Here is a 25,123-nt window from a genome sequence, read left to right on the forward strand (position 1 = left end):
TGGAGTCACAGTTGTGTTCCTAAGTAAAAGAGCTGTTCTTAGCATCAAGTGGGAAAATGTGACCTGTCTAGTCTCAGAAAACTAGGCTTGCAGATGTCAGAAAAGCTTCCTTTTCCACACAATCCTTGCTTTGGACTATATCCTATAGCTGGAGTTGAAGAATAAGTGGACTGGGGGAAAAGGAAGGAAGGGTGGCTCATTGGAGGAGGAGGATGATGGGCAATTTGGTATTACCTCATGAGTGTGTGTGTAACCCATACTCCCATGACTATTTTAGTAGTATTATCATGGCATTAGTTTCTAAAAGACTGACTTGCTGTAAAGTCAATTCATATTGGAGGTGGGGGAGGGAGGTAGTAGTGATTTTATGTAAAGGAGAAATTCCTAAGAACCCCATGTGGTAAAGGAACAGCTCATCAAGGTATGTTTTCTTCTCCCAAATGTCCTGTCCTTTCCCCACTTTATGTTTTCTGATTCTTAGATGACAGGATTTATTCTTTGTGAGCCACACCATCACCTTTGGTTGAAATTTCAAACCCTCATCTATGCCACCATTATGTATACTTCTGCTATTTTGTCATTCACAGAACTCCCTATTTTTATTGCAAATTATTTTAAGCACACAGGCCACACAAAGTTGATCTTTCTGGTAGTGACTATTGGGGGGAAGGATGGCACCAGAAATCAGGGAATTCTTGAAGATGGGGAGAAAAAAAGCAGAAAGTGCAAAATCTAGGGAGCTTTGGCCTGGACATGATAAGTAGGATCCCCATGAAACCTAACTATTGAGAAATAAATATAGTAAACTTTTAGAGGAAGCCAAAATATAGAATTAAATGGTCACTGATGTGAATAACTAGTGAATAACAGAAGAAACTGTGAATATTAGCTTATCACACACTCGACATTAAATTCATATTTTTAGTATGAGATTTTGTTTGCAGTCTATCTCCATATAACTCAGAGTTGGTTGCTCATATATCAGTCACGTGCTCACACACCAGTCATTTGTTCACAACTTAAACCCAGGTATACCTCATTTCTAAGGGATACAGAAATGAAAAGCACCCATGGGGTGGGGGGAGAGTGGGGCAACTTTTAATTCAATTTTTAAGAAACCTAAATACAAGTACAACGAACACCATCATATTTTAAAACCTTGAAAGTGCTCATTGAAGGTATGGCAAATTTTGAACCATCTGGTAGGAATTCACTTACCCTCCTCCACGATCTCAATCATTCCTTGGTACTCAATCTGTGTTGGATCAACACCCCTCAGGGGGCGAATGACTTTACCAGAGTAGATGGTGGGATCAACTTCCTCAGTAATGCCATTCACTGCAAAACGAAAAGCACGTATACCTCTCACTGAGTTTTACTTAAATTCTAACCCACAGGCAAAAAAGCAAAAAAATATCAGCACAAATGTTAACATAGGGTGGGTTGGTTGCCTACTATTCTTGAAACGGGACATGGAATCTGAAGCCACGTTCTATTTCTGGAACGGTGACTTGACCATAAATATTTCTAAACTACCTTTAAAATACCTGATTTTACAAAATAAACTTAACTTGTTTAAAGAATTAACAAGTATTCATATTTAAAACATGTCTTGCTCTCTCACCTTTTCCAGGTGACCAAATATCATCTTTTTAGTGAGGCCTTTCCTGGTCTCTAAAATGGAAATCTCAATATTCACACACTTCCCTGATTTTATCTTTACGACGTACATTACTATTTTTCTAAATATACTACATACAATATTTTACTTATCTCATATCTGGTATCTTCTACCAAAAAATAAGCTCCATGGAAGTATTCATAAAATGAATTTGAGCTGTCATTTCACCAAAAGAAAGTGTTATTTCATTTAGATGAAAGCCAAAAGTAACTTAGAGGTCTTTAAAAAGCCAGAGATCCTAAATAGCAATGATTTTCTTCATTTCTTATTACTTTCTCACATTTGGACTCATTCTTATCAGGGAATACCTCTGTCCCAAACCCCAGGAAGATTTATATATATCTTGGGGTTATTTTTTAAAAAGAGACATTGAATTGAATGGAAAGTAAACTTAAAGCAAATGACCTAAAATATCTAGAACAGTGTTTCTCAAACTTCGGTATACACCAAAATCACCTGAAGGACTTAGCAAAACAGTGCGTGGCCTCGAGTTTCAGTAGGTCTAGAGTGGGGTTAGAGGACTTGCATTTCTAACAAGCAGCCAACTGATACTGCTGATCTGGGGATCACACCTAAGAATGACTGACACAGAACAACTGGGTCATATATTCCTCTGCCACATTATTCCTTATCTCTCACTCAAAGCACAGGCTGAATAGACAGAAGTCACAATTCCTTACCTGAATGTGCTTTGCTCACTTTTTCTGCACTGACTTTGTTGCCTTTGCCTTTAGACAAGCTATACTCGACCATGTCCCCCAGTTCCAGGTTATCAACATCACCAGAGAACTCACTAAGAGGAAAGAAAATGACATTTAAATAAGCCATTACCACAAACATCAATAGCAGCAAGTAGTCTTTATTTCTTCTATAACAACATTCATGGTATGCTTCCTTATGATGGACACCACTTTAAGTATTTTATATGTATTGACTCATTAAATCCTCAAAAACACCCTATGAAGAGGTACCATTATCCCCAGCTTCAAGATAATGAAACCAAGATATCGAGATGTTAATTCACTTGATAAAAGTTACAAAGGTAGTTAAGTGGCAGAACCTGGATTCAAAACCAAACCATCTGGTTCTAAGAGCTCAGGCTCTTAACCACTGTTATGTTACATATCAAATGAACAACTTTCTGGTACCACCCTATAAAACAATATTCTCTGAATGAAGCAGAAATGCTCTTATCCAGTGTTCAAAGAAGACACAGGACTTTCTATGTCTTTTGACCACATGGTCTATGTAGAGGTAGATGATTAACTTTAGTTTATATCTTGCCATAATTTAACCAATATGAAATCTAGGATTCAAAAAATATAATCGGGCTGGCTGGTCAGCTCGGTTGGTTAGAGCACAGCCTTGTAACATCAAGGTCAAGGGTTCAGTTTCCTATACCAGCCAGCTGCCAAAACAAAACAAAAAAAACCCACAGAAAATATAATTGACCAACACTAAATGTTTTGACTCCAATACAAAATAATAAATAGTATGCTGTAAGTTCCTAAAAGTCATTCCATACCTGTAATGGAAAAAGATTTCCTTATCATGATTGGCTGTTTCAATAAATCCAAAATTATCCTTCAGAGTTGCCACATAACCCAAGAGCCTCTTGGAGTTGGAATTACGACCCAGAAGTCGCACACAAGTTGCAATCTGCTGTCCAGGCCTCTGTTTATCACTAATACTAAATTCAACCTGTGAAAGATATAAGGATGCTCCTTAATACACCACATCATTTCCAAGTCAAGCTCCTTAACTTTGAAAATAAGACCTCTTACTCCTCCAGACCATGCTCTCCACTCCAAATATCCTGTGATTACTTTGATGAAATACAATTTCACCAAAACTAACACCTCTATGTCTCATTCCACTTTTACAAAGCAGCAGCTTTTGTCCTTCAGTGTGTTTTCTTTTCAGATTCTTAATTTCTCTAAAGGAGGGCTATCTGAAAACCGGACGTATTAAATATGAGAAAGAAAAAAAAAAAAAAGAATAGCAATGTAAAGTCTTTGGTATGATTTTACTTTGATGATTTGTAACTATTTTAACTTTCTTAATGATATTATTAATTTTACATAAGGTAACGGTTTAGTGTATCTTTTCTAAGACTTAAATACTGATTCCTCAAAAAAGCTTTAACAGCTTGCTAGACCCTGTTTTAACTGAATAAGCTGCTTTTAAGTAGGAAGATGTTCGTATATTTAACTTGTAAGCACGAAAAGGTACTTCAGCAAAATCTGTTAAAATTTAAAGAAGCCATCTTGTAAGATTTATGATTAAGATGGCAAACTTTAACCCTCTCTCAAATAAGCAGAATTATCTTGCCTTATCTCCTATTTGAGGAGAAGTAGATCCTTCCACATCCTTGGCTTGAAAAGCAATAGTCAGTTTCACTCCACAATCATCATAAGCAATAATGCCATCCTCAGCCTCCTAAAGAGAGAGACAGTCAGAATACAATGAAAACAATCTCAAGAACAAGAAAGCAATATAAGCAGCTATAGTTCTTACAGACTCTTGAGCCAAAGCATTGGCACGGCTATAGAAATTTCTAATTCCAGGGTTCTGTAACAATAGCAGATTATTCATAGGAATAAAAGGTGGTCTTGCTTTTAACCCAGAACCAGCTTAATCTGCTGTAACAGGGTCTGTTAGTGTTAACAACCTGACTTGCACTGCTGAGGAGGGAAAGCTTATTGAAAATACAATACACCTATTGTATACTCCTCACAGCTGATCAGAAATCAAACTAGGCATGTTATTTCCAACCAGATGAAAATTCTGTAGCACAAGAAACTTCAGTATCCTCTGAAGAATCTTTAGTTTCTCTCCTAAACAAGCAGAAAAAGTATCCTCTTTAGTATCACACAGTACTTTGAGGTGTTTTATACATAAAGTCAATCTATATATTACCAATGCATGAGAATTTAATTTGGTACAGGACCTAGCACAGTTCAGAGCATTTAATACAGCAGTTGATTAAGTTATGATAAACCAGTATTTCCACAGTAGCATTTAAATCATTGTCTTAAACAAGAATGATTAGCTCTTTAAAAGTCTAAAAAAGTTCAGGTATGTCATGCAGAATCATACAGTAAGTAGTGACATTGTACAGCAATTACACAAATTATACTGTTTTTGTTTTCAAAATCATTTCTATGGGGATAATGGCCACATCCCCAACCTCTAGATCTGACCTTTCCTAAGCTCCAGATCTCATTACCAACTATTACATATTAAAAACAAATTCATTTATCCTTTTCTACCATTCATACTTATCCTTCTATAACTGTTATATAGTAATTATTTATTAAATATTTATAACATACCAGGCATTGTGTATTATCAAATTTAATGTTATGACAAAACCATTTCCAGAGTTACTCTTCTCCCTCATTTTACAAGTTGGGAAAGTCTTAGGAAGTTAAATAAACTTGAACATGGTCACAAAGTCAGTGCAAAATGAAACAGAGGATTTGCGTTTGGTTAAGTGAAAAGCAATGATGTCAGTGAACTCAGGTCTTACTATGATGACTACTTCTCTGCAAGGATGCATTCTTATTTGCTCTTAACCCTTTTTGCCACCAACCTCAATATCCAGTCAACACCTAATGATATACTAGACACCAAGTAAGTATGTTAAATAGAGTTAAGTCAATCCCTGCCTCTAAGGTGCCAAACGCAGTAGAGAAGATTCATAAACAGGTAAGTATAATACACTGTAATATGCAAAATGACAGAAGGACTTACTAGGATACAGTGCTGACCAAAGAAGAAAATAATAAAAGGGCAGGAAGTCTGACACAACAGCTGTCTTTATCAAGCCAGTTTTGCCAAAGACATTTGAGAAGCAAGGTATTCCAAAAGCTAAAAGCCATTAAAAATAAGCCTCATTTAACTTTTACTGTGAAATTCCTATCATACTGTGAGGGCTTTTTATACAAAACAGGAGATAATCATTTTTTAAGTTTAAAAACCGAAGCTCAGAGGTGAAATTTCCCGAACTATCCCTACAAGATGCTATCCTCTGCTTTTTCTGCCAAACTAGTTATTTTTAAATTATGTGACTTTCCAGCAACTTAGGTACCTTCTCTTTTCTACATCCATTACTTCTGTCCCAAGTTCAAGGACTATCTTAACTGTTATATAATTTCCTATGAATCCTCTTCATCTTTTGTCATTTTCCACCCCCATCTAGGCTTTCTACTACCGCCATTATCTTCCCAAAGCACATACCTAATGTCACTTTCCAAGAGAAATCTTTCAGAGTGCAGAACAAGGTCTAAATTCTTTAGAATAGCAATCAGCACCCTCCCAATCTAGATGTATCATGATTTTCATCCTTACTTCCTTTATCCTCTCTCACCAAAAACAAGAAACCCATCTTCCTGTCAAACTACTCAGTTTTCTAAAGAAACTCTAAATTTTTTTCACCTGTACGACTCCGAGAGAAATGATCTTTCCTATCTCCACCTAGTAAATGTCAATACTTTAGTGAAATCATCCCAGATCCTTCCTGTTAGAATTAATTTTCATAAGAGCATTCTCACTGACCTTTAATGGAAACTTTTTAATCTGTATGAATTAACTACCATACAACTCTCTCAATTTGTTATTTACTTGAGAGCAGAAGCCATCAGACATCTTGATATTTCCTATTCAGTGGATTTTTCAATAAAGTTCAAATGTGTAAACTGAGTCTACCCAACTTTGAAAGTTTTAGTTTTCTTGGAAAACAAGTACTATCATTTTAGATGGGTTGTTCAACTGCGGGTGATTTTGCCTCCTATGGGAAATCTGGCATGTCTGGAGACATTTTTGGCAGTCACACTAGGAAGCAGACCAAGGATGCTGCTAAACATCCCACTCTGCACAGCAAGAATTATCCATCACAAAATATCAACAATGCTGAGGTTACGAAACCTTGCTTTGATTAGCTCACTGTTAATACTACAGGGAATTTTGAAAGAGTCAATACTCCAGTATTATGTGGATTACATTACTATCTGCCTTTAAGCACAAGAGGAATAAAGAGCTATAAAAATCGTTTTAATCATGTAAAACTTACCTTCTCTTTGCCTTTATTTGGGCTAGTGGTTTTAGGATTGGAAAAAGTGGCTTCTTTTTCTACAGTGCCCAAAAAACGATGATCTGGGTGGGAATGGAATGAAACCGTGCCCTTGGGAAGCTTTTTAATCCTAATAGCATGATTTCTTTGGGCAGAGAGCATATCCTACAATTGATTAAAAAAACACAAAAAAACTTTACACTGAAAAAAAAAAAAGCATCAGAACCACTCCCCTCCCCACACTTTTCTCAAAAAATGACTCACAGGAACCACAGTAAACTCTACTTCATCTGCAATATGGAGCTGGTTCCCATCCAGAATTTCACTGAAGTGGAAGAACATACGAGCATCACGGTCCACACACTTGATGAAACCAAAACCATCTCTCATGGCGGCAATCACACCCTGAAACGCAAATATTTTCATTGGCTGTGAAGCTTGTCAAGTAAGGCAACATTCAATTTTGAAAGCACCAAGTTAAATTCATTAGGATTTTCTCTGTTAATGACCCAAACACTGTATGCATATTTTATTTTTTTCCATCAATAATTTAAACTTAGGAATTTTCTGAGACTACCCAGATGCTACTCCTTGGGAAATACGCACTAGAAAATGTTATCACATCTGAATGTAAGCACATGCACACAACGCATTTCATAAAAGCCCAAACCTAATGACAATATGACTTCCAGAAAATTCAATAGTCTACAGCATCAACACTTCAAAACTCAACAACAGAGGCAACTATAGTTTCTACCTCAAAAATTTTATGTGAATTTAGGCACAGGAAGGACTTAAGATTTAGGTCTGAAAAATACAGAAAATGTTTCCCTTGTGTTTATTCTTCTTACTAAATTACCAGCTCTGTGAGGGCAGTGTATCCAGAGTACCTGTAACATGGCAGGCACTCAAATGTTTACTGTAACAACGAACACAAATTATTATCAGCCACCAATGAATTACATATTGCATACTGTAGAGGTGATTATTCTATAGTTTTGAATATGATCTAAACAATTTTCTGACATTTAATCCTTGTTAAGTCCTGATGATAGCCAAGCTACATAGCATTCCATACAATAAAGCTGTAAAGCACAACAGATACTGCCTGACAAACTTTGTTTTTAATCACACATTCAAACCTCCAAACTTTTTAAAGTATAATGCAAGTGTCAAATAAGATAAGTTCTCAAAAGGCAAAGGTTAAAAAAAAGTCTCAAGAAATTTAAAAGTTCACTGAATGCATGCAGTTCCACTAACATTGAGATATATACCGTAGATGTATGATCCCAAACAGACCTAAATGTAAATTAAGCCTGAGAAAGTTCAAGAAAACTGAGTTTGTAAAACATGTCTGGCAAATAATTCTGGTATGTGCCACTGCTGGACATACACCTATTTAAAAAATCTGCAAAATTCTGCCATAAAACAAAAGAAGTAAAACCTATTTGACTTTGTTTAATCTAGTGTTTACTAAATACCTTAGGGAACAGTTTGGGAAAATTACTTTCTACGAGGATGGACTTCAATCTTCTCTCTCTTCATATTTAAGGATCAGAGGATCATGGAATCTCAAATTATCTAAGAAATCACCCCAACTATATTTCCATTCTAAAATCACTTGACAGATATTTCCAAGATAAATGGCAGAGACAGACATCAAACCCAGAATCACTCAAATGTCTGTGGTTCTTAATCACCTTAACAAGGTAAATGCCCAATATGGTCAATAACTTAAAAGAATTTTCAATTTAATAGCACAAACTTGAATATAACATTGGCCCCATATATTAGATACATATCTCATAATATCCAACACTTACCATTTCTCTGGCTTCATTTGTGAACTGAAATGTATTTGATAGAACTTCTATGTTGGTTGCTCGTTCTAGTTTGTCTCGTCGGTCTGTTGAAATATTAAACCTAACATGGTCGCCTTCCAGCAGAGTCACCTTGGATTTTGTATCTTTGTCTCCAAAGGGAAGTTCTTTAGGAATCACAAAGTCAACCTTGATACGTCCTGGCAATGGGTCATTCTGATGAGAAGGAAAAACGATTTTAGCTGGAGATTTCTCATCCTTCCTAGTTCTAAGTCAAACAAGAAGAACACACAGCAAACCCATGTTATTTATAATAGATAATTCCCTAAAGAGAAAAAGGTGTTGATAACATAAGTCCAATCTGAAAACTTAATGTTCTATGGCCACATGATACAACTGCACACTACTGCAGTTAAGACCCTTCACTCTGATATCAAGAGATTTTATTTAACGAAAAGAATCTCAGTTTTTTATGTTTCACATTTCCTCAGCAATGACAGAACCCGTAGCCTCACCTCCCCAGCAAAAGAAACAAATTTGGGGCGGTGGGGGAGAGGAGAATCAGAAAGGAGGAAACATGCACACCCAAACTGCAGTCCAATCCAATCAGGTTTTGTCCAATTTAACCATCATTTCTTCTTCCAGCCTTTTCTCCTTATCACCCAGTAAAAAAGATACATATTCATGAATATATTAATCAGGAGTTTGTCATTTAATTATGTGAAAAAATATTTAACTGTCCCCATTATCATACAATTATATTAATGGAATGGAATTAAGTTTCAGTAAACCACATATTATTCTATTATTGATGAGGCTAAAGAGGACTCTCCTGAAAAAGACTGTTTACCTGGTTTTTACTGGGTACTTTTGGGATAACTTTGGTTACAGTTCCTTCAAAATGTTCAATGCTGATATCTTCAAAAATGACTGTTCCTTGAGGCAATAGTCTGACATCTGTTGCAACTTCTTTACCCTAAATCACAAGGGTTGGGGAGGGGGGTGGAAATCACATAATTTTAAGTATTTCCAAAAAATGTAAACTACTACTGATCTTAAAAGGCCAAAGATCAAGTTAGCCAACTATCTTACATTTCTGTCCTTGATTGTGAATTCCACGTCATCTCCAGGCTGTAAGGTTTCTAGGTCACCCTTAAATTCACTATAGTGAAAGAATATCTCTTTCACAATATCACCTCTTTCAATAAAGCCAAACGCCTCCTAAGGCAAAAACAAAAAATCCCAAGAACATTACTACCACTCACTGTACAAATTTATGATTACAATTTAAAATCAATAAGCTTTTTCATAAAATTACACTGCAGTTGAAACATAATTTGGTAAAGTTTAATATTAATATTAATTAAATGACCCATTTTGAAGAATATAATGAATTAGCAACCAAGGAATTTTAAGAGATTACTTTTGAGGTTAACAGTTAAATATTTTTTAAAAGGAAAGACAAAAGAAAAACAGAAGGCCTGGGTTTGAAGTGTAAGACTTGAAGTAGTCAAAGAAAAAACTTAAGTTTCTCACATTTGTTGACACTTACCTTCATAGCACAAACTACTCCCTGACAGCGGGCTTGTTTCTTTTTCAACAGCATAATGTTACGAGCACTTACAGCACCAGTACTAGAACGAAATAATGGGGGGGATAAAAGGGGTTAAAAATACATTGGCTAAATATAACGTGTCTATAGAAACAAACGAGTTTTCTGGGGTTTCGAGAATTTTGTGTCATCACTAAGAGCAAATGTAAGGTTTATGACATCTGATCCCTTTTGTATGGAAAGGACTTTTGCTCAAACTCCCTACCCTTCTAAATTTGACACATACATCTAGATAATTTTTCTTGGACTGTTGAAAGATCTTTTACAAACTTACACTTGGGTATGGGATGTTCTACTCTGCTTTTATATTCCAACAAAAGAACCAAGATAAAGCCACAAGCTGAATGCTTCCTGCTATCGTTTGAATGTTTGTCCCCTCCAAAGCTCATATTGAACCATAATCCCCAATATGGTATTTGAAAGGTGGGGCCTATCTATGCCCTTGTGAATAGATAAATCCATTTATGGATTTAATGCATTAACTGGCTATCACAGGAATAGACTGGTATATTTATAAGAGGAGGAAGAAAGCACATTAGTATGCTCTTGCCCCTTCACCATGTGGTGCCCTGAACAACCTTGGGGGTCTGCAAAGTCCCCACGAGGAAGAAGGCCCTCATCAGATGCACCCTCTTGACCTCTCAGCCTCTAAAACCATAATAAATACGTTTCTTTACAAATTACCAGTTTCAGGTATTCTGTTGTAAGCAGACTAAAACTACCAAATTTGGGGAATACTACAGTTTTAAAAGGTTATCCATTGAACAAACATTTGATTAAGTAGTATGTGCTATAAATTAAGGTACTGGTGATTCAAAAATAAATAAGAGCTAGTCTCTGTTTTCAATGAGTATTAATTTAGTAGCTATCCCATCAATTATTTGACTAAACATCCATAAAAGAAAGTTGAGTAAATGCAGTGATTTTAGGAGAATTCGCCATGCTTTTGAAAATAACATTCACCTCCCTCGGTGAATTGAAACCAGTTAGAAACACCCCATGTTGTCACACTGCCCCCATCCTTGAGCAGCAGCAACATAAATTTGATTTTAAAGATAGCATATATAACACATAAAACTCAATAGTATTGTTGGTGTAGTTAAGAAAAGAGCTGTAGACCAAGCAATTATTTCTCTTAATTCTTTATTAACAAATGGTATCCCAACTGTGTGCTTTTTACTTCAAAAATTTAACAGACTAACAAAGACACTGAAAAATCCTACTTGCCTTTGCAACTGAATGCAGAGAAATGGCTTTAGAGTCAGATGGGGATTTAAATGTCTACTGCTTAAAAGCTGTATGAATTTAAGCATGTAACTTTGTGAGAATTTATACCTCATTTTACAAATGGAGAAACTTATCAGGTAAGGATGTTGAGTATTAACAACTACATAAAAAGTATTTAGTACAAATGCTTGCCACATATAAGAACTTAATAAAGAATTTCAGGGCTGGCTGGTAGCTCACTTGGTTAGAGCGTGGTGTTGGTAAATACAAAGTCAAGGGTTCAGATCCCCATACCTGCTAGCTGCCAAAAAAAAAAAAAAAAAAAAAAAGATTAAAGCCCCCTTAGTGGTTCCCTCCTAAATCTCAAGACACATCTCCCAGTTTCCTATTTCAGATTTAATTGAGGCCTTCAGACTGGAACTAATGATATTTGATCAATCTTATTCCTTCTAGCCTTGCAAGAAGTTAGGTTCAAAACAATTAATTCTGTACACATGCTTGGGACTCTCCTTCCATGTGCTATTAAAAAGTGCATTCCTAGCACTTTCTCTAACTTATTATTTTAATTTCCTCTCTGCTTGCATCTCTCATCTCTCCCCACCCCAAAATAAAAATAATTCTCTTTGGGCTTTCTTAACCGCACTTTCCTTAACTGCTTATGCCAATGAATCCTATTTCTTGCCTATTACTAACTTCTAAGTCTCAGACCTACAGATGCAACTGCGTATTTGATATCTCTACCCAGATATACCAAAGACACCTCAAACTCAAATTGCCAATATAAGTAGAATTCTCCCACCATGAATACTTTCTCCTACACCTTCTTAGCTCATTAAACCACCATCTGCCCAGTAGACCAGGCCAGAAAAATAGCATTTAAGAATCCCATTAATTCCTATCATACCTCTCTAATTATTAAGCTTGATGATTTTGTCTTCCCAGTGTGACTTGGCTTCTCCACCCCACCACCCCTGGCTTATCTTTCATGTTAACTATCATATCACCATCTCTAGTCTAGAGCATCCCCCACTCTCCAAAAGCCTACCATCTCCACCACTTCCAAAGATTTAAGCCAATCACAACCTCTTGTTTTATATCTTTCAACAATTCCTACAATCATGGAATAAAACTCAAACTTCTTCTTCCTATGATCCGGTCAATTCAATAAACTCAAACTTTTGGCCATTTCCCCAAACATGCCATGATATTTCTTCTACCCAAAATGCTCTTTTTCCCTCATCTCCCTAGTGACTTCACACCTTTCCCTCAAAATTTACCTCCAGCACTGCTGCTTTTGCAAAACCTTCAATGACCTCTAGAACAGCTCCTTGGAAACTGACCATGTTTTCATTATCTTTCTATTTCTGACACCCTGCATAGTGCCTGTCACAGAATACTTAAAGACCCTCAAATACTCAGCTGATGAATAGAAAGTTTAAAAGATCATGAAAACTATCCAGATTTATAAGTTAGGTTTTTGATTCACTTCAATTTGGGGGGTGGGGAGGGAGGCGTAATCTGGTCATTACAGGGATCGAACCCCGGACCTTGGGGTTATCAGCACCATGCTCTAACCAACTTCACATTTCTTAATGTAAAAAGAACCAAAAAGAATAACCTAAGTGGGAAAAATTTTAAAACAACTTACTGTTTATTGTTATCAATTACAAAGTTTATTTTATCTCCAGTTTCTAGCTGAACATTCCCTTCAACATCTTCAGGGGTGTAAGTCAGATAAAACACTTCCTGTGAATTAATAAGTTGTTATTACTATCTTGACAAGATGCATATTCACTGTATACTGTGATTTACTTAAATATCTCTTATAATGGCATTTTAAGCCAAATTTCTTAAATGCTTTATGACAAGTTGTTTTATTCATATAAACACACTTCCCCTCCATGGTGCTGATGACTTCTGCGAGTCCACAGCTGAGCAGCAATCCAACTTCAAAAAGCTTACACACATGGAAGCATTTGCCCAGAGACTGTAGTTACATTAAAAAAAAACACAATTTTTATATAAGGCTTTCCAAACAAAAAAGCTGGAGTTAGTGCTTAAAAGGAAACAGAAAAAAGATCCCCCCCCACAACCCCCAAAAAAGTGATTAAAAGGAGGATTTTACCTTAATGTTCTAACTAAGGTCACACTTGGGCAAACTAAGATACTTGGAAGTCCTATGGATTTTCTTCCTTTAAAATTTTTTGATTATGCTGCACTTGAAGCCTCTTAGAAACCAAATTTAAAACTGATTTTAGCAACTGCAGCTTATGTTTTCTATTCTGAATTTTAAAGTACGCTTATAGATCACATGGTGGATCAGGCAAAGGTTTAAGAAAAATACACAAGTTTACCCCATTACGTTCGTAGCATACACTCCCTGTTGGACTCTGACCCGGGGCAGCTGGAGATTTACTCTCTAAGTTGTGAGGAACAGCGCACACAACCTACCAGTCAAAAAAAAAAAAATTTCCATTGCTAATCATTTCAGGAGCAGCACTGTGCAATATAAACTGAATTTTAATATCCTCTACACTATACACAGGGATGCATTTTAATATGATCCACAAGAGGATGTCATGCTGCCAAATTTCAAACTTACAGTATATAAATTGACTGTAAGTATAGACAGGTTATATGCAAAAACCCCAATTGAGTCTTGACCATATTTTTATTCCAGGTCAAGAAATGCCAGTGCTTCTGATATAATTTTAAAATAATAATCTTTATATACTATAGCTCTCTTGCGTGCAAACTGAGGAGATGGGGAGAATCTTCCTTTTCTAATGTGAAAGACACGCAAATAAAGGGCCCTAAGAAAACACAAAGCATCAAAGTCACTAACTTGTCCATTCATTCGTTCTTCAGGGAGGATTTCTGTTTTTATCTTCACCAGTTTAATAGCAATGGGTTTCCCAGTCCGCCGGTCAGATGATACTTCAAATTCAACATCATCTAAAATAAAGAACATGTTGTGTTTGACGGACTAATTTTTGCAGACTAATTTTATCTCACTTCTAAACTATACTTAATGTAGCATTTGAGTTCTCTTAGACCAGTTGGTTCTCCAAGTGAGGACCCTGGACAATCACTTAGGAGCTTAGTAGAAATGCAAATTCTTGGGCCTCACTCCAGACCAATCCAAAGACAAACTCTAGGTAACAAGTACAACAATCTCCCAGGTAATTCTGATACACACTGTTTCAGAGCCACTGTCTTATACTAGGCATTTACACATACCACAAATGAGGCAATATAACAATCATAATCTTTGTCAAGTTTTTTTTTTTTAACCTCTGTATCTTACTTTCCTCATCTTTAAAATGAGAATAATTGCTAACGAACAGGGCTGCTGTGAAGATTAACCAAAATCATGCTCCTATATCATGTATCAATCAAATACTCATGTTAGCTATTATTCTGACTACTTTCTCAAAGATGTTTTAAAAAATACACACTGAGACTTTGTAACTTCAGTCCTTTAATAAGCCAAACATTTTCACATGTGAAAGTGATTTCTATGGCATCAGCCAAGATGAATTTCCATATAGTCCAAGTAGTGGTGACATTCTAAGAGGTATTTTTTTCAGGTACTACCAAAAATAGCACCTGGTAAAAGAATCATTAGTAACATTATAAAAGTTAAATATTTGCATTGGCTTAAAAACTAATAAATAGGTAAACAGTCATCATTAGCGGAAACAACAATTAAATCTTCCAAGCATTTATTGTAAAGATACCCAAAGAGGGCTGGCCAGCTAGCTCAGTTGGTTGGAGTGCAGCCTTATAACACCAAAGTTATGAGTTCGGATCCCCATACTGGCCATGGCCAACAAGCTGCCCCTCCCCGCAAAAAGAGGAAAAAAAAGACATCCCTCAAAGACACCATCGCAATAAAAATTAGTGTTCTGCTAGCTTATACAGACATACTTCAACAATTAGTAAAACTAAAAGGCTAAAACTTTTATTCTTATTCCTTAACACTTTTGAAAAATACTCCCATGAACAAGTTGACATACAAGAGAAATTTTGTGAGTACATTTTTAAAAAGGACAGATTACCTCCTACTTTTAAGTCTTGCAGGTTGCCATTATACTGTGAACAGTGGAAGAAAAGTCTAGCTTGACGTTCTGAACACTGAATAAATCCATAAGAGGTTAACAGTTTTTCAATAACCCCGGTTTCACGCAGCGCTGCTGCAGTACCATTGGGGTACCCATTGTGTCCATTGTTGTGAAGAAGGTTTGGATCAAAGCTCATCTGTTTTAAAAAGAAAAAGAACTCAATATATACAGCTTTGTATATTATCTCCACAGCATACTAAGTCTGATTAATAAATCACTAAATCTTCAACATAAAAAGGCAAAAAAAAAAAAAAGGTAAAATAGATGAAGAAAATATTATGGGTTTTTATTACTGAAATGTTAAATTTAGCTAACAAAATATTTCAGAGGAAACAATTTAAATTATTTTGGGAAACTGTCCCCACTTATGGTAAAATTTTCACTTATCAGACAAAATAGACTTTCTGGAGTTTTTAATATTAAGGTAAAGTAACTATGTTAGTGAAAACTGCCTTTACGTTAACTTTAAATTACTAAAACAATTTCAGAACAAAGGAAACTAATATTTAAGAGATGGCAACCCAAAACTGCCAAGACACTTCCTTAAAAGATCTGTTAACACGTATTTTAAAACATAGACATCTTAATACTATTTGGTAAGCCATGCATCTTGAAGGCATATTGAAAGTTAGTAGAGATTAATACAATAAAATAAACTTTCTATACAATACTTAATTCAAACTAGAAGATTCCCAAGTAATGCATGCTTAGGTCCTATAATGGAATATAATAATAAATAATGAGTTATAAAACTTCTAAGACAAAACTCCAAGAATGCAAAAGCTCTTCCATTCTAAAAATGTTCAATCATTTCACAGATACATTTAAAGAGGCCCTTTCATCTGAAAGAAAACCCTTCACCTTTCAAACACTGATGAAATCTCTAAATAGGGTCATTTGTTTCTACGATTAGATAGAGCAAAAAACCCCACATTCTTTAGTAAAAGAGGAGCTATTGAAATGTAATGCAATGGATCCTGTTTAGGTTACCAAATACTATCACACTAGACAATTCATTTTATCTTATTTGAGTAAAAGCATGAAAAATTATTTTATAAGTTTAAATGAAACTAAAATTGCACAGAATCCCTGTTACAAAGGCTAGGTCTATAATTTACTATAGTAGCAACATTTCCAAATCATTAAAATTGGTTTTAAACGCTTTCACTAAAATTTAATTTACAAGCATTTTAGTGAGATATTAAGCATTATCAATAAAATGGATATATTTTCATTGGGAAAAAAGAATGACTAAAATTCTACAAATATAAACCAAACTAAGAGTAAACAATATGTGGGATGGTCAAATCATGCAAATCAAAGCCACAACTGTAGGTGGTTAAGTTCTAATTCTTTTTTGCTAATCACGGTTCTGTTCTGTTTGACATGTATTAACTCATGTCAAACAAAAGCCTGTGAGAAAGTATTATTATACTATCCCCATTTTACCAATGAGGAAACAGACACACAGAGGTTAAATGATTTCCCAAAGTCAAATGGTAGAAGATTGAAACTAAGAAGGTCTACCTTTATAGTCTGGGCTCTTTACCTGGCAATCTGGCTAAAATACAAGGTCATATTTGTCATATTTAGTGGAGTTTCAGATTCTACATTTCTAACAAGATCTAAGGTGATACAAGTGCTTCTGACTCTTGGACACACTTTGAGCAGCAAGGCCCTAAACTACTAAAGTTATTTTTCAAGATTCCAGGTGAAAGAAATAATTAGGGAAGTTAGAAAGTGAGTCTGCAAGGGCATTTCAGCCAAACTGAGGGGCCCCAAGTCATGCTCTAAACACAAAGCAAGATAAGCTGGGATGACTCTTTTCCTGACTTACAGATCTCTGATACATGGGGGTCCTCTTTTGTTTTTTAGTCCCAGATGAGGTAGAAGATGAAGATAAAGGTAAAGAAAGTGAAGGAAGGGCTGCAGGTGGGGAATGAGGATCTGATGACACAGTAAAAACGTTCTCCATCTCAAACAGCTGTGACAACATAGCATAATGTTTATAACTATGATCAATAATTTAACACACATTTGACAGTCACCCTTTATATCTTTTCAGATTTATTATTAGGTTAGTTTAGCAAAATATAATTTTGTTTAATCAGATTTCTATTGACACAGAAAAGACCATTAACACTAAAGGGTCAAAATGAAGCCTATTGTTTGAAGCCTTAAAAAATAATCCCATGATATCTACAGTTTTTAAAACTCCGTAAGGACTCTTGTGGTGCTGAAGTGAGACTATTTAGCTCAATTTCTTCTCAATGTCTAGCAACTTTAAATAGAATCCAACATTCTCGATCACTAATCTCTCTACAGTTTGGTACACACAGGTAATCCAATAGGGTGCAGGGAAAAAAAAAAATTAAAACTATTCATTTTTTTGCCCAGAAATAAAAATTTGCTTTTATAAATATTTACTAGATATTTACAGTAGCGGCCTCACTGAGTCAGTCACATGTTGCACATGTCTCAGGTATTCTGAAGAAAGAGAACTCCATAAGAGGTTGATAGTGAAGCCCTCACTTATTCATTTGCTCTCAGCATATTACAGTTTAAATATGCCCAATTAACTGGACATACAGATTTAGTTATCTAGCTTAACTAAACTACCCTCACAAATAGACAAATGGTTGAAAAAGGCTCCTGCAGAAGAACTTTAGATGGAAGATAAGGCAAACACAGACGAAGAGCATGGAAGTTAACACTTCTATTCCCATAGTTTGAGCATGCTTAATCCAAAAATCCTTTCAGTGCCATACTGGTGCTCAAAAACTTTAGGACTTTGGAGCATTTTGGGTTTTGGATGCTCAACCTGTACTAGTTCTTCAACCTCCATACTATGAAAGAAATGACCATCTAATGAGATCTGACATGTCTGCCAAAAAGTTAAGATCAAGACTATGTATCGACTTATATTAGCTGTAATAAAAACACACTACACGTATACTGTCCCTGAGATACTAATCTGACATGTCTGCCAAAAAGTTAAGATCAAGACTACATATTGACTTATATTGGCTGCAATAAAAACACATTACACTTATACTGTCCCTGAGATACTAATTCATGATGATATGAAGCTTTTAAAATTAAACACTTAAAAACTAAGCATCCAGAACATAGTATTTCTAGTGAGAAGGGAACATTTCTGCCCTTTTAATAGGTAAACTATTTTTATAATATTGCTGATTTTTGTTATATTGCTAATATGTAATATTCACCTTTATCCTCTTTGTCTCACTGTTTTACAGTATGCAGCAGTATAATTACACAATTTATAAATATATGTACATACTGACAAAATGTTTTTAACTGACAAACAATATGATCAAATTAAAAAACATTATTGTAGATCACTTAGACCAAGACTTTCAAGCTGTGCTTCTTTCATGTTTAGACTGTAGTTCTTACTACTATACAAATAAGAACACAATGATATGATCTGTACATAAGCCAGAAAGCTGCAAAAAAACTCAAACATATTCTCAATGCCTCCAGTCCTGCCACACATCCCTGCATGCAGAAAATAAGAATCCTGTTTTTCTCACACAAATGGAAAACGAACCAAAATCAGAAGGGATTAGAGCAAGCATATTCTTCTAAGTCTCTCTCTAAATTGTTCCCTAACAAAGTATTGGAATTTAGGATGTACTGCTCTTGAGTCTCGTCTCACCTCTAAACATACACCAAAACAGGGTTGAAAAAGAGCTTTTCCTTTCTCCCAGAATCTTGCTGACTCGAACTCTCTTTTCTTAGCCTTTTATCCATTTTGGGGGCTTTCCCCCCCCTCAAAAGGAAAAACATATACCACTCAAACAATTTTAGATAAGACAATAAGTTAACACTTCTCAAAGAATTTCTAATAATTTGGCTAAACAGTATATGTATGGCATTGAAAATTATTTTTTAATCAGAACCAAAAAACTTAAGATATACTATTAAACAAAATGGAATTTTTGTTTTGTAGTATTTCTACAACTCTATAATTATATAAAAATAGAAAACTAATGGAAGTAAACAGCTCAAAACAGATCTTTGTTTATAAAGAATTATGATAAAGACACCAAAAAAGGGGGTGGTGGTGGTGGAAGGAAGGAACCAAGATGTAAATGTTATCTGGCTTTTTTTTTTTCTTTTTTTTTAAATAGGGAAAAAACATACCACAGTTTAGCTGCTTGTCTCACAGCACATAAAAAAATATATCCCAAATGGACTGAGTCAAATGCCTTAAAAAATATTAAAAAACAGATATGTATATTTATAAAATATTTGAAAGGGGAACTTTCTAAGTTTGAAATCAACAAAAAAATTGCAAAGGAAAAGATTAACATTTGATTATATAATAAGTACAAGCTTTTAATACTCAAAGCTAAGGAAAACAAAGGTAATATAAATATATTATCACAGTACTAAAAGAATTTAAGCAAATCAGTAGAACTAAATGACCAGAATATAAGTTTCTTGAGAACAGGGACTTTGTTCACAGCTAAATCCCTAGAGTTTAGATAAGCAGTGCCTGGCACATAGTAGGCACTCATTTGTTGAATTGCTGAAAGATACTAAGACAAATGAGCAAACAGATTATTCTTGAAGATCATTCATTAAACATTAATCATTAAACGTTTAAAACGTTTAACATAAAAATCTTCAATTTTGGCAACAGTCAAAAATCCTGATAAAGCAAACTAGTATTATTCATATACCAAACTAGGAAAGACAGGGCTGGCCGGTTAGCTCACTTGGGAGAGTGTGGTACTGGTAATCCAAGGTCAAGGGTTCAGATCCCCTTACTGGCCAGTTGCCAAGTAAAAAAGATACAAAGACTAAAAAATGTTGAGAAAGTGGCCTAAGAACATGCTGACATCCTTTTATGGTAGTACACCAAATACAACCTTTCTGAAATGCAGTTTAGCAGCATGTATTAAAATGTGGAGATATTTTCCTTAATAATTTTGCTGCAGGAAACTTGTCCTGGGGAAATCCAAAATGTGGATAAGGTTTTATGCACAAACGCTCACTGAAATGTTTTGATGATAAATTCCTGGAAACAATTTAAAGTCTAACACTTTATGGTTCAAAAAGGCATACTAATTTATATCATGCTATACAGTCATTAGAAAGGGTATGTAAAAATGCTTATGTTGCGATATAAAATGAGAAACGAAAGATATTAATACAGTACAATTTCAACTCTATTTAAAAAAACCCAGAAAATCTAATTTAATGCTCACAAACGAGAAAACACTTGTGTCTTGAGGGCACAGAGCTAAAAATGGTAAATATGGTAGTCCAGTTTTGACTCCATGGTTCACATTCTTAAACACGGCCTTATTCATTCAACCAGAACTGGAGTGTCTATAATGCATCAACACTATTCTAGGTTCTATTCATATACCAGTAAACAAAACAGTAAAAATTCCCAACCTCATGAAGTTTAAACTTTCTACCCTTTTCTATGTATTTAATTTTTTTGGCAGCTGGCTGTTACGGGGATTCAAACCCTTGACTTTGGTGATACCAATATATTTTGTAGGTTGGCAGGTTAGCTCACTCGGTTAGAGTGTGGTGCTGATAACACCACGCACCAAGGTCAAGGGTTCATATCCCCATCTGGCCAACTGCCACAACACAAAAAAATATACTTTGAAGGCTGGACAGTTGGTTAGAATTCAGTGTTATAACACTGAGCTCACCGGTTAGGACCCCCACACTGGTCAGCTGACAAAAAAAAAAAACAAAAAAAAAACCCCACCCACACACACATACATAAACACTTTTTTCATCTCACAATATCTCTGAGTTGTTTTTTCCCTAAAGTAGTCTCCCTGGCCTCTGCTGACAAAGAATTGGCTTGGAAAAGGTAGCTTATTTCACCATAAGATAGTTTTAGAAGACAGCTCTGTATTTTTATCTAAACATACTATACCTTCCCTTAACTTTTACTGTTTCTTTCAGCTTTCTGAATGCAACCATTCTTCATACTAATTGCTATCTTCTAGATTCTAAATAATTATTCATTAGAGTACATTTCACTATTACTCTTATTGTACCCTGACCAGTACAGAGTCCTTAGTGAATATGTCTCTTGATTCTGCAGACTAGTTTTAGTAACTCTGCAAAACAAAAAAAATCCCCATATCATTTCTTAAAAAGCCACATTAGTGGAATTAGGTTTTCTCCTTTTATTACTTCTATAACTGACATTTGTTCTTAAATAAAAAACTGTAACCTAATACTTTTTTAACTTCTTTGGTTGGTAAACCTGAAGTTTCAACTTATAGGGATTCATTTTAAATTATTAGGCTTTATATAATCTGTCTTTTAATCGTTCTTTGTCCTACCCATAATACCTGTCTCATAAGGTTTCTTAGATGGTTAATTGAGTTGCTTCATATAAAAAGCCTAGAATATGTGCTTAGCACATAGGTACTTACATAACTACTTATTAAAATCTTTGGGAAAAAAAAGCAGATAGAATGTGGTAGCATACACATTACCTTCATTCAACGTCAATACCTTCATTCAGAAATAGGTACCAATGCCAGCTAGTGGCAAGCACTTAGGTACTGGATGTAAAACAAGATTCCTCCCTTAAGAAGCTAACATTTGGAGAGGGTAGAAAGAAGGAAACATGTCAGTACTAAATATCACCTAGGTTTCAAAGACACCATACAAAGACTGCAACGGGCACTGCTAACAAAAACCCTAACTTCTAAATAGTACAGATGGAACTTCTCTAAGAGACCAATAAATCAAGAGATCAGCATGATATAATCTTGTGTGAGAATTCCCAGTTTGGGCCATAAATATTGTCCTTGCCTAATAGGAGAAAATAAATTAACTTTGTGTTGATATTTTCATTTTAGATAACTGAGAGTATAAAAATTGTCTTCTGAATACCTTCAGGAAAGAAAAGATTAAGATTTTATATTTGACCAAATAATTAGGAAATACAGAATTACAGACTGATTCTCAATAAACCACAAACCTACCTCGCAGTGATAATCAAATATTGCACTTTCAGTAGTATTTGCTGATTCTTCTTTTTCAGCACAAGTTTCAAAGGATGAAAATTGCTAGTATTAAAAAAAAAAAAAAAAGAGCGAGAGAAAATGATCTACCAAGCTAATAAAGAATACAACTGCTGCTGCACCGGGCAATCTCACAGTACAGCACTGAAGAAAACAAAGACTACTAGCAGCGTTGGGAAGTGCTCTTTCAAAGCTGTTGAGTAGGCACAAACTTCTTGTTTCAGATCAAGTGTTGTGTCTTCAACTTAAGTGTACTCTTCTTTGGTCTTGATGGTTGTTACGAGGTTTGTTCCTTGCCTGATCTGAACTTGAAGCAGCAGTTTCAGGTGGTAAAGTCTGTTCTGTTACACTTCATACTAGAGATAAAAAATGAAGACATTAAGTATAACACACATAAAAGAATCAGGGACAGAGGGTGGGAAGAGGAACAAATTCATTTCAATAACTTAGAATCACTGGTCAAGCAAGTAATACAAGAAACTTGGAAGTACACTAACTTAATGTTATCTGAGCAATCTGTCAAGTACTAACAACTATCTCCTTTTGTGTCACATAACCATGACCTTAAATTATTCCAGGGACCTTACAGACCTTTCATCCCCCCAAAAGGTCAAAGTTACATAGCATAATATTCAATTCGATAAAAGCATTTTATAAAAAATATAAAAAGTTCCTACCATCAGAGACTTGATAATCTTGCTAAGACATGCATTACACATGGAGGAAAACCCGAATATAGAACAAAATGACAAAAATTAATTTGCTCAACTAATATCTGTCACATACTATACCAGAAATACTATTTATTGTTTATTCACCTGTATATGTGCATCAAAGCAAAATGGTGGGCATAGAGAAGGCTTTAAGTAAGAGGTAGAATTTTAACTGAACCTGGAAAAATAGGCAGAATTTTAGGAGAAAGAAAATAGCTGAGCAGTCTGCTATGATGACAGAATATGCCACTAAATTAATTCTAAGTTCCTTGAGAGCAGAGATCACATATTACATGATTTTCTAAGCCTGGCATCAAGTGAAGTTTTCTGCATGAATGACGGTGGCAACAAGTGTGGCTTGTTGTTTCAGAGGAACTCAACAGGCTAGCCTGGCTAGAACAGACTGCTGCATTAAAGTGAAATGGGATATGTGCTGTGACAGGTGTAGTGGAGCCAGATTGTGAAGCATTTCAACTTGATGTAACAGGAAATAGAGCCCTAGCTTGAAATCCTATAGGAGATGATTTAGTGAAGGAAACAAATCTCATTTGAGTGGTTGCAGTAAACAAATGAGAAATGTTTACAGAAGGGAAAAAAATTGAAATATATTTATAAATAAAAATCACAGAATTCTGATTTATATTAGCTATAAAATAATGAGTATTTTGCATTGAGTCCAATGTTAACTAAAATGGTGCTGTTAACTAAAATGATTTATACAGGGAGGAGAAAAAGGTGGGCATCTTGAGAGATGGACAATATATTTATTTGAAGATCATCAGATAAATAAGAATGACTAAAAACAAGAATGACTAGAAGGTGAGAGGGCAGAGCTAGTGAAATAGCTTAGACTAGGAGAGTTGAATTCCAATCACTGATTTACTAGTAAATACAATGGACAAGTTATTCAACGTCTCTAGGTTTGTGTTTCCTCATGTGCAAAAAGAAAACTCAGTAATAGCTGATGTCTGATCATTTTCTGTATCTACCATTCCATGACTTTATATTGTTACTTCAAATTATCAAATGTTACACTTGTACGATCTTTCAACTTTATTGGATCATTGTATTACCAAGACTAGATATGCCTTTGAACAATGGTTGGTTGTCAAATTACTTGGGAAGCTTTAAATAATACCTATGCCCAGCTGCCATAGAGTAAATGTTATTGGCTTGAGGTAGGGCTACTTCTTTAATCATCTTGAATCTTTCCTACCCATTCATCTCCATACCCACTGCTACAAGTCTTACTAATACTTCCTTTAAGGTATTTTTTGTATTCATCTCTTGTCCTAAAACACAAATTTTGCCCAGGTGTCTAATACATCCACCAACTTCCAGTGTCTACCCTTTTCATTTCTGTCACATACCACCACCAGACTGATCTATCAAAAACTCCAATTTCACCACATCTCCCCTGTCCAAAATCGTCAGTGATTTTTTCCGGAACTCTAAATGAGAGGCTCTTAATCCTTGCTTCCCAAGAACCTGGGCAACTTTCAAAATAAATAAATAAATAAATTTAACTACAGTACGTTAGGTCCCAGGCATTGGTATATTTTCTGTACCCTCCCTCCCGCCCGCCAAGGAATTTCTGACTTGAAGCCAGGGTTAATAACCACTATTCAAGGTGTCTCTGTTCTACCCTTTCATCTTTACTTTCTACTGATCTCTAGTTCTTCTCCCAGATAGGTCGATTCCTTTCTCTAGTCCTTAAACACAACTCTTGGAAGATTCTTGAATTCTAGCCTTTTTTGCTCATATGGGTCTTCCCACAAAGAATATAATTTTGCCATTTTCAAGGTGACAAAAACACTTTTCTTAACCATTCT

At 35.2% G+C, this 25,123-nt stretch overlaps 1 protein-coding gene across 2 annotated transcripts in view; it reads right to left on the reverse strand.

Moving 5' to 3' along the window:
* The window catches only part of CSDE1 (cold shock domain containing E1), a 35,730-nt gene that overhangs the window by 4,943 nt on the left and 5,664 nt on the right, over positions 1-25,123 (reverse strand). Inside the window, exons 2-17 of one of the 2 annotated variants that reach the window (XM_063104160.1) lie at positions 22,540-22,934; positions 17,376-17,522; positions 15,476-15,674; positions 14,260-14,369; positions 13,769-13,861; positions 13,063-13,160; positions 10,128-10,209; positions 9,668-9,796; positions 9,426-9,551; positions 8,579-8,791; positions 7,020-7,160; positions 6,756-6,920; positions 4,013-4,120; positions 3,207-3,382; positions 2,362-2,474; positions 1,219-1,338 (exon numbers count right to left, since the gene is read on the reverse strand). In XM_063104160.1, the coding sequence (XP_062960230.1) occupies positions 1,219-1,338; positions 2,362-2,474; positions 3,207-3,382; positions 4,013-4,120; positions 6,756-6,920; positions 7,020-7,160; positions 8,579-8,791; positions 9,426-9,551; positions 9,668-9,796; positions 10,128-10,209; positions 13,063-13,160; positions 13,769-13,861; positions 14,260-14,369; positions 15,476-15,674; positions 17,376-17,513 (2,011 nt within the window). In that variant the 5' untranslated portion in view covers positions 17,514-17,522; positions 22,540-22,934. The remainder of the gene's footprint in view (positions 1-1,218; positions 1,339-2,361; positions 2,475-3,206; positions 3,383-4,012; positions 4,121-6,755; positions 6,921-7,019; positions 7,161-8,578; positions 8,792-9,425; positions 9,552-9,667; positions 9,797-10,127; positions 10,210-13,062; positions 13,161-13,768; positions 13,862-14,259; positions 14,370-15,475; positions 15,675-17,375; positions 17,523-22,539; positions 22,935-25,123) is intronic. The other variant, XM_063104161.1, reaches the window with a different exon arrangement.

This window comes from Cynocephalus volans, chromosome 8 (assembly GCF_027409185.1).
Source record: "Cynocephalus volans isolate mCynVol1 chromosome 8, mCynVol1.pri, whole genome shotgun sequence".
NCBI classification, from domain to species: Eukaryota; Metazoa; Chordata; class Mammalia; order Dermoptera; family Cynocephalidae; genus Cynocephalus; species Cynocephalus volans.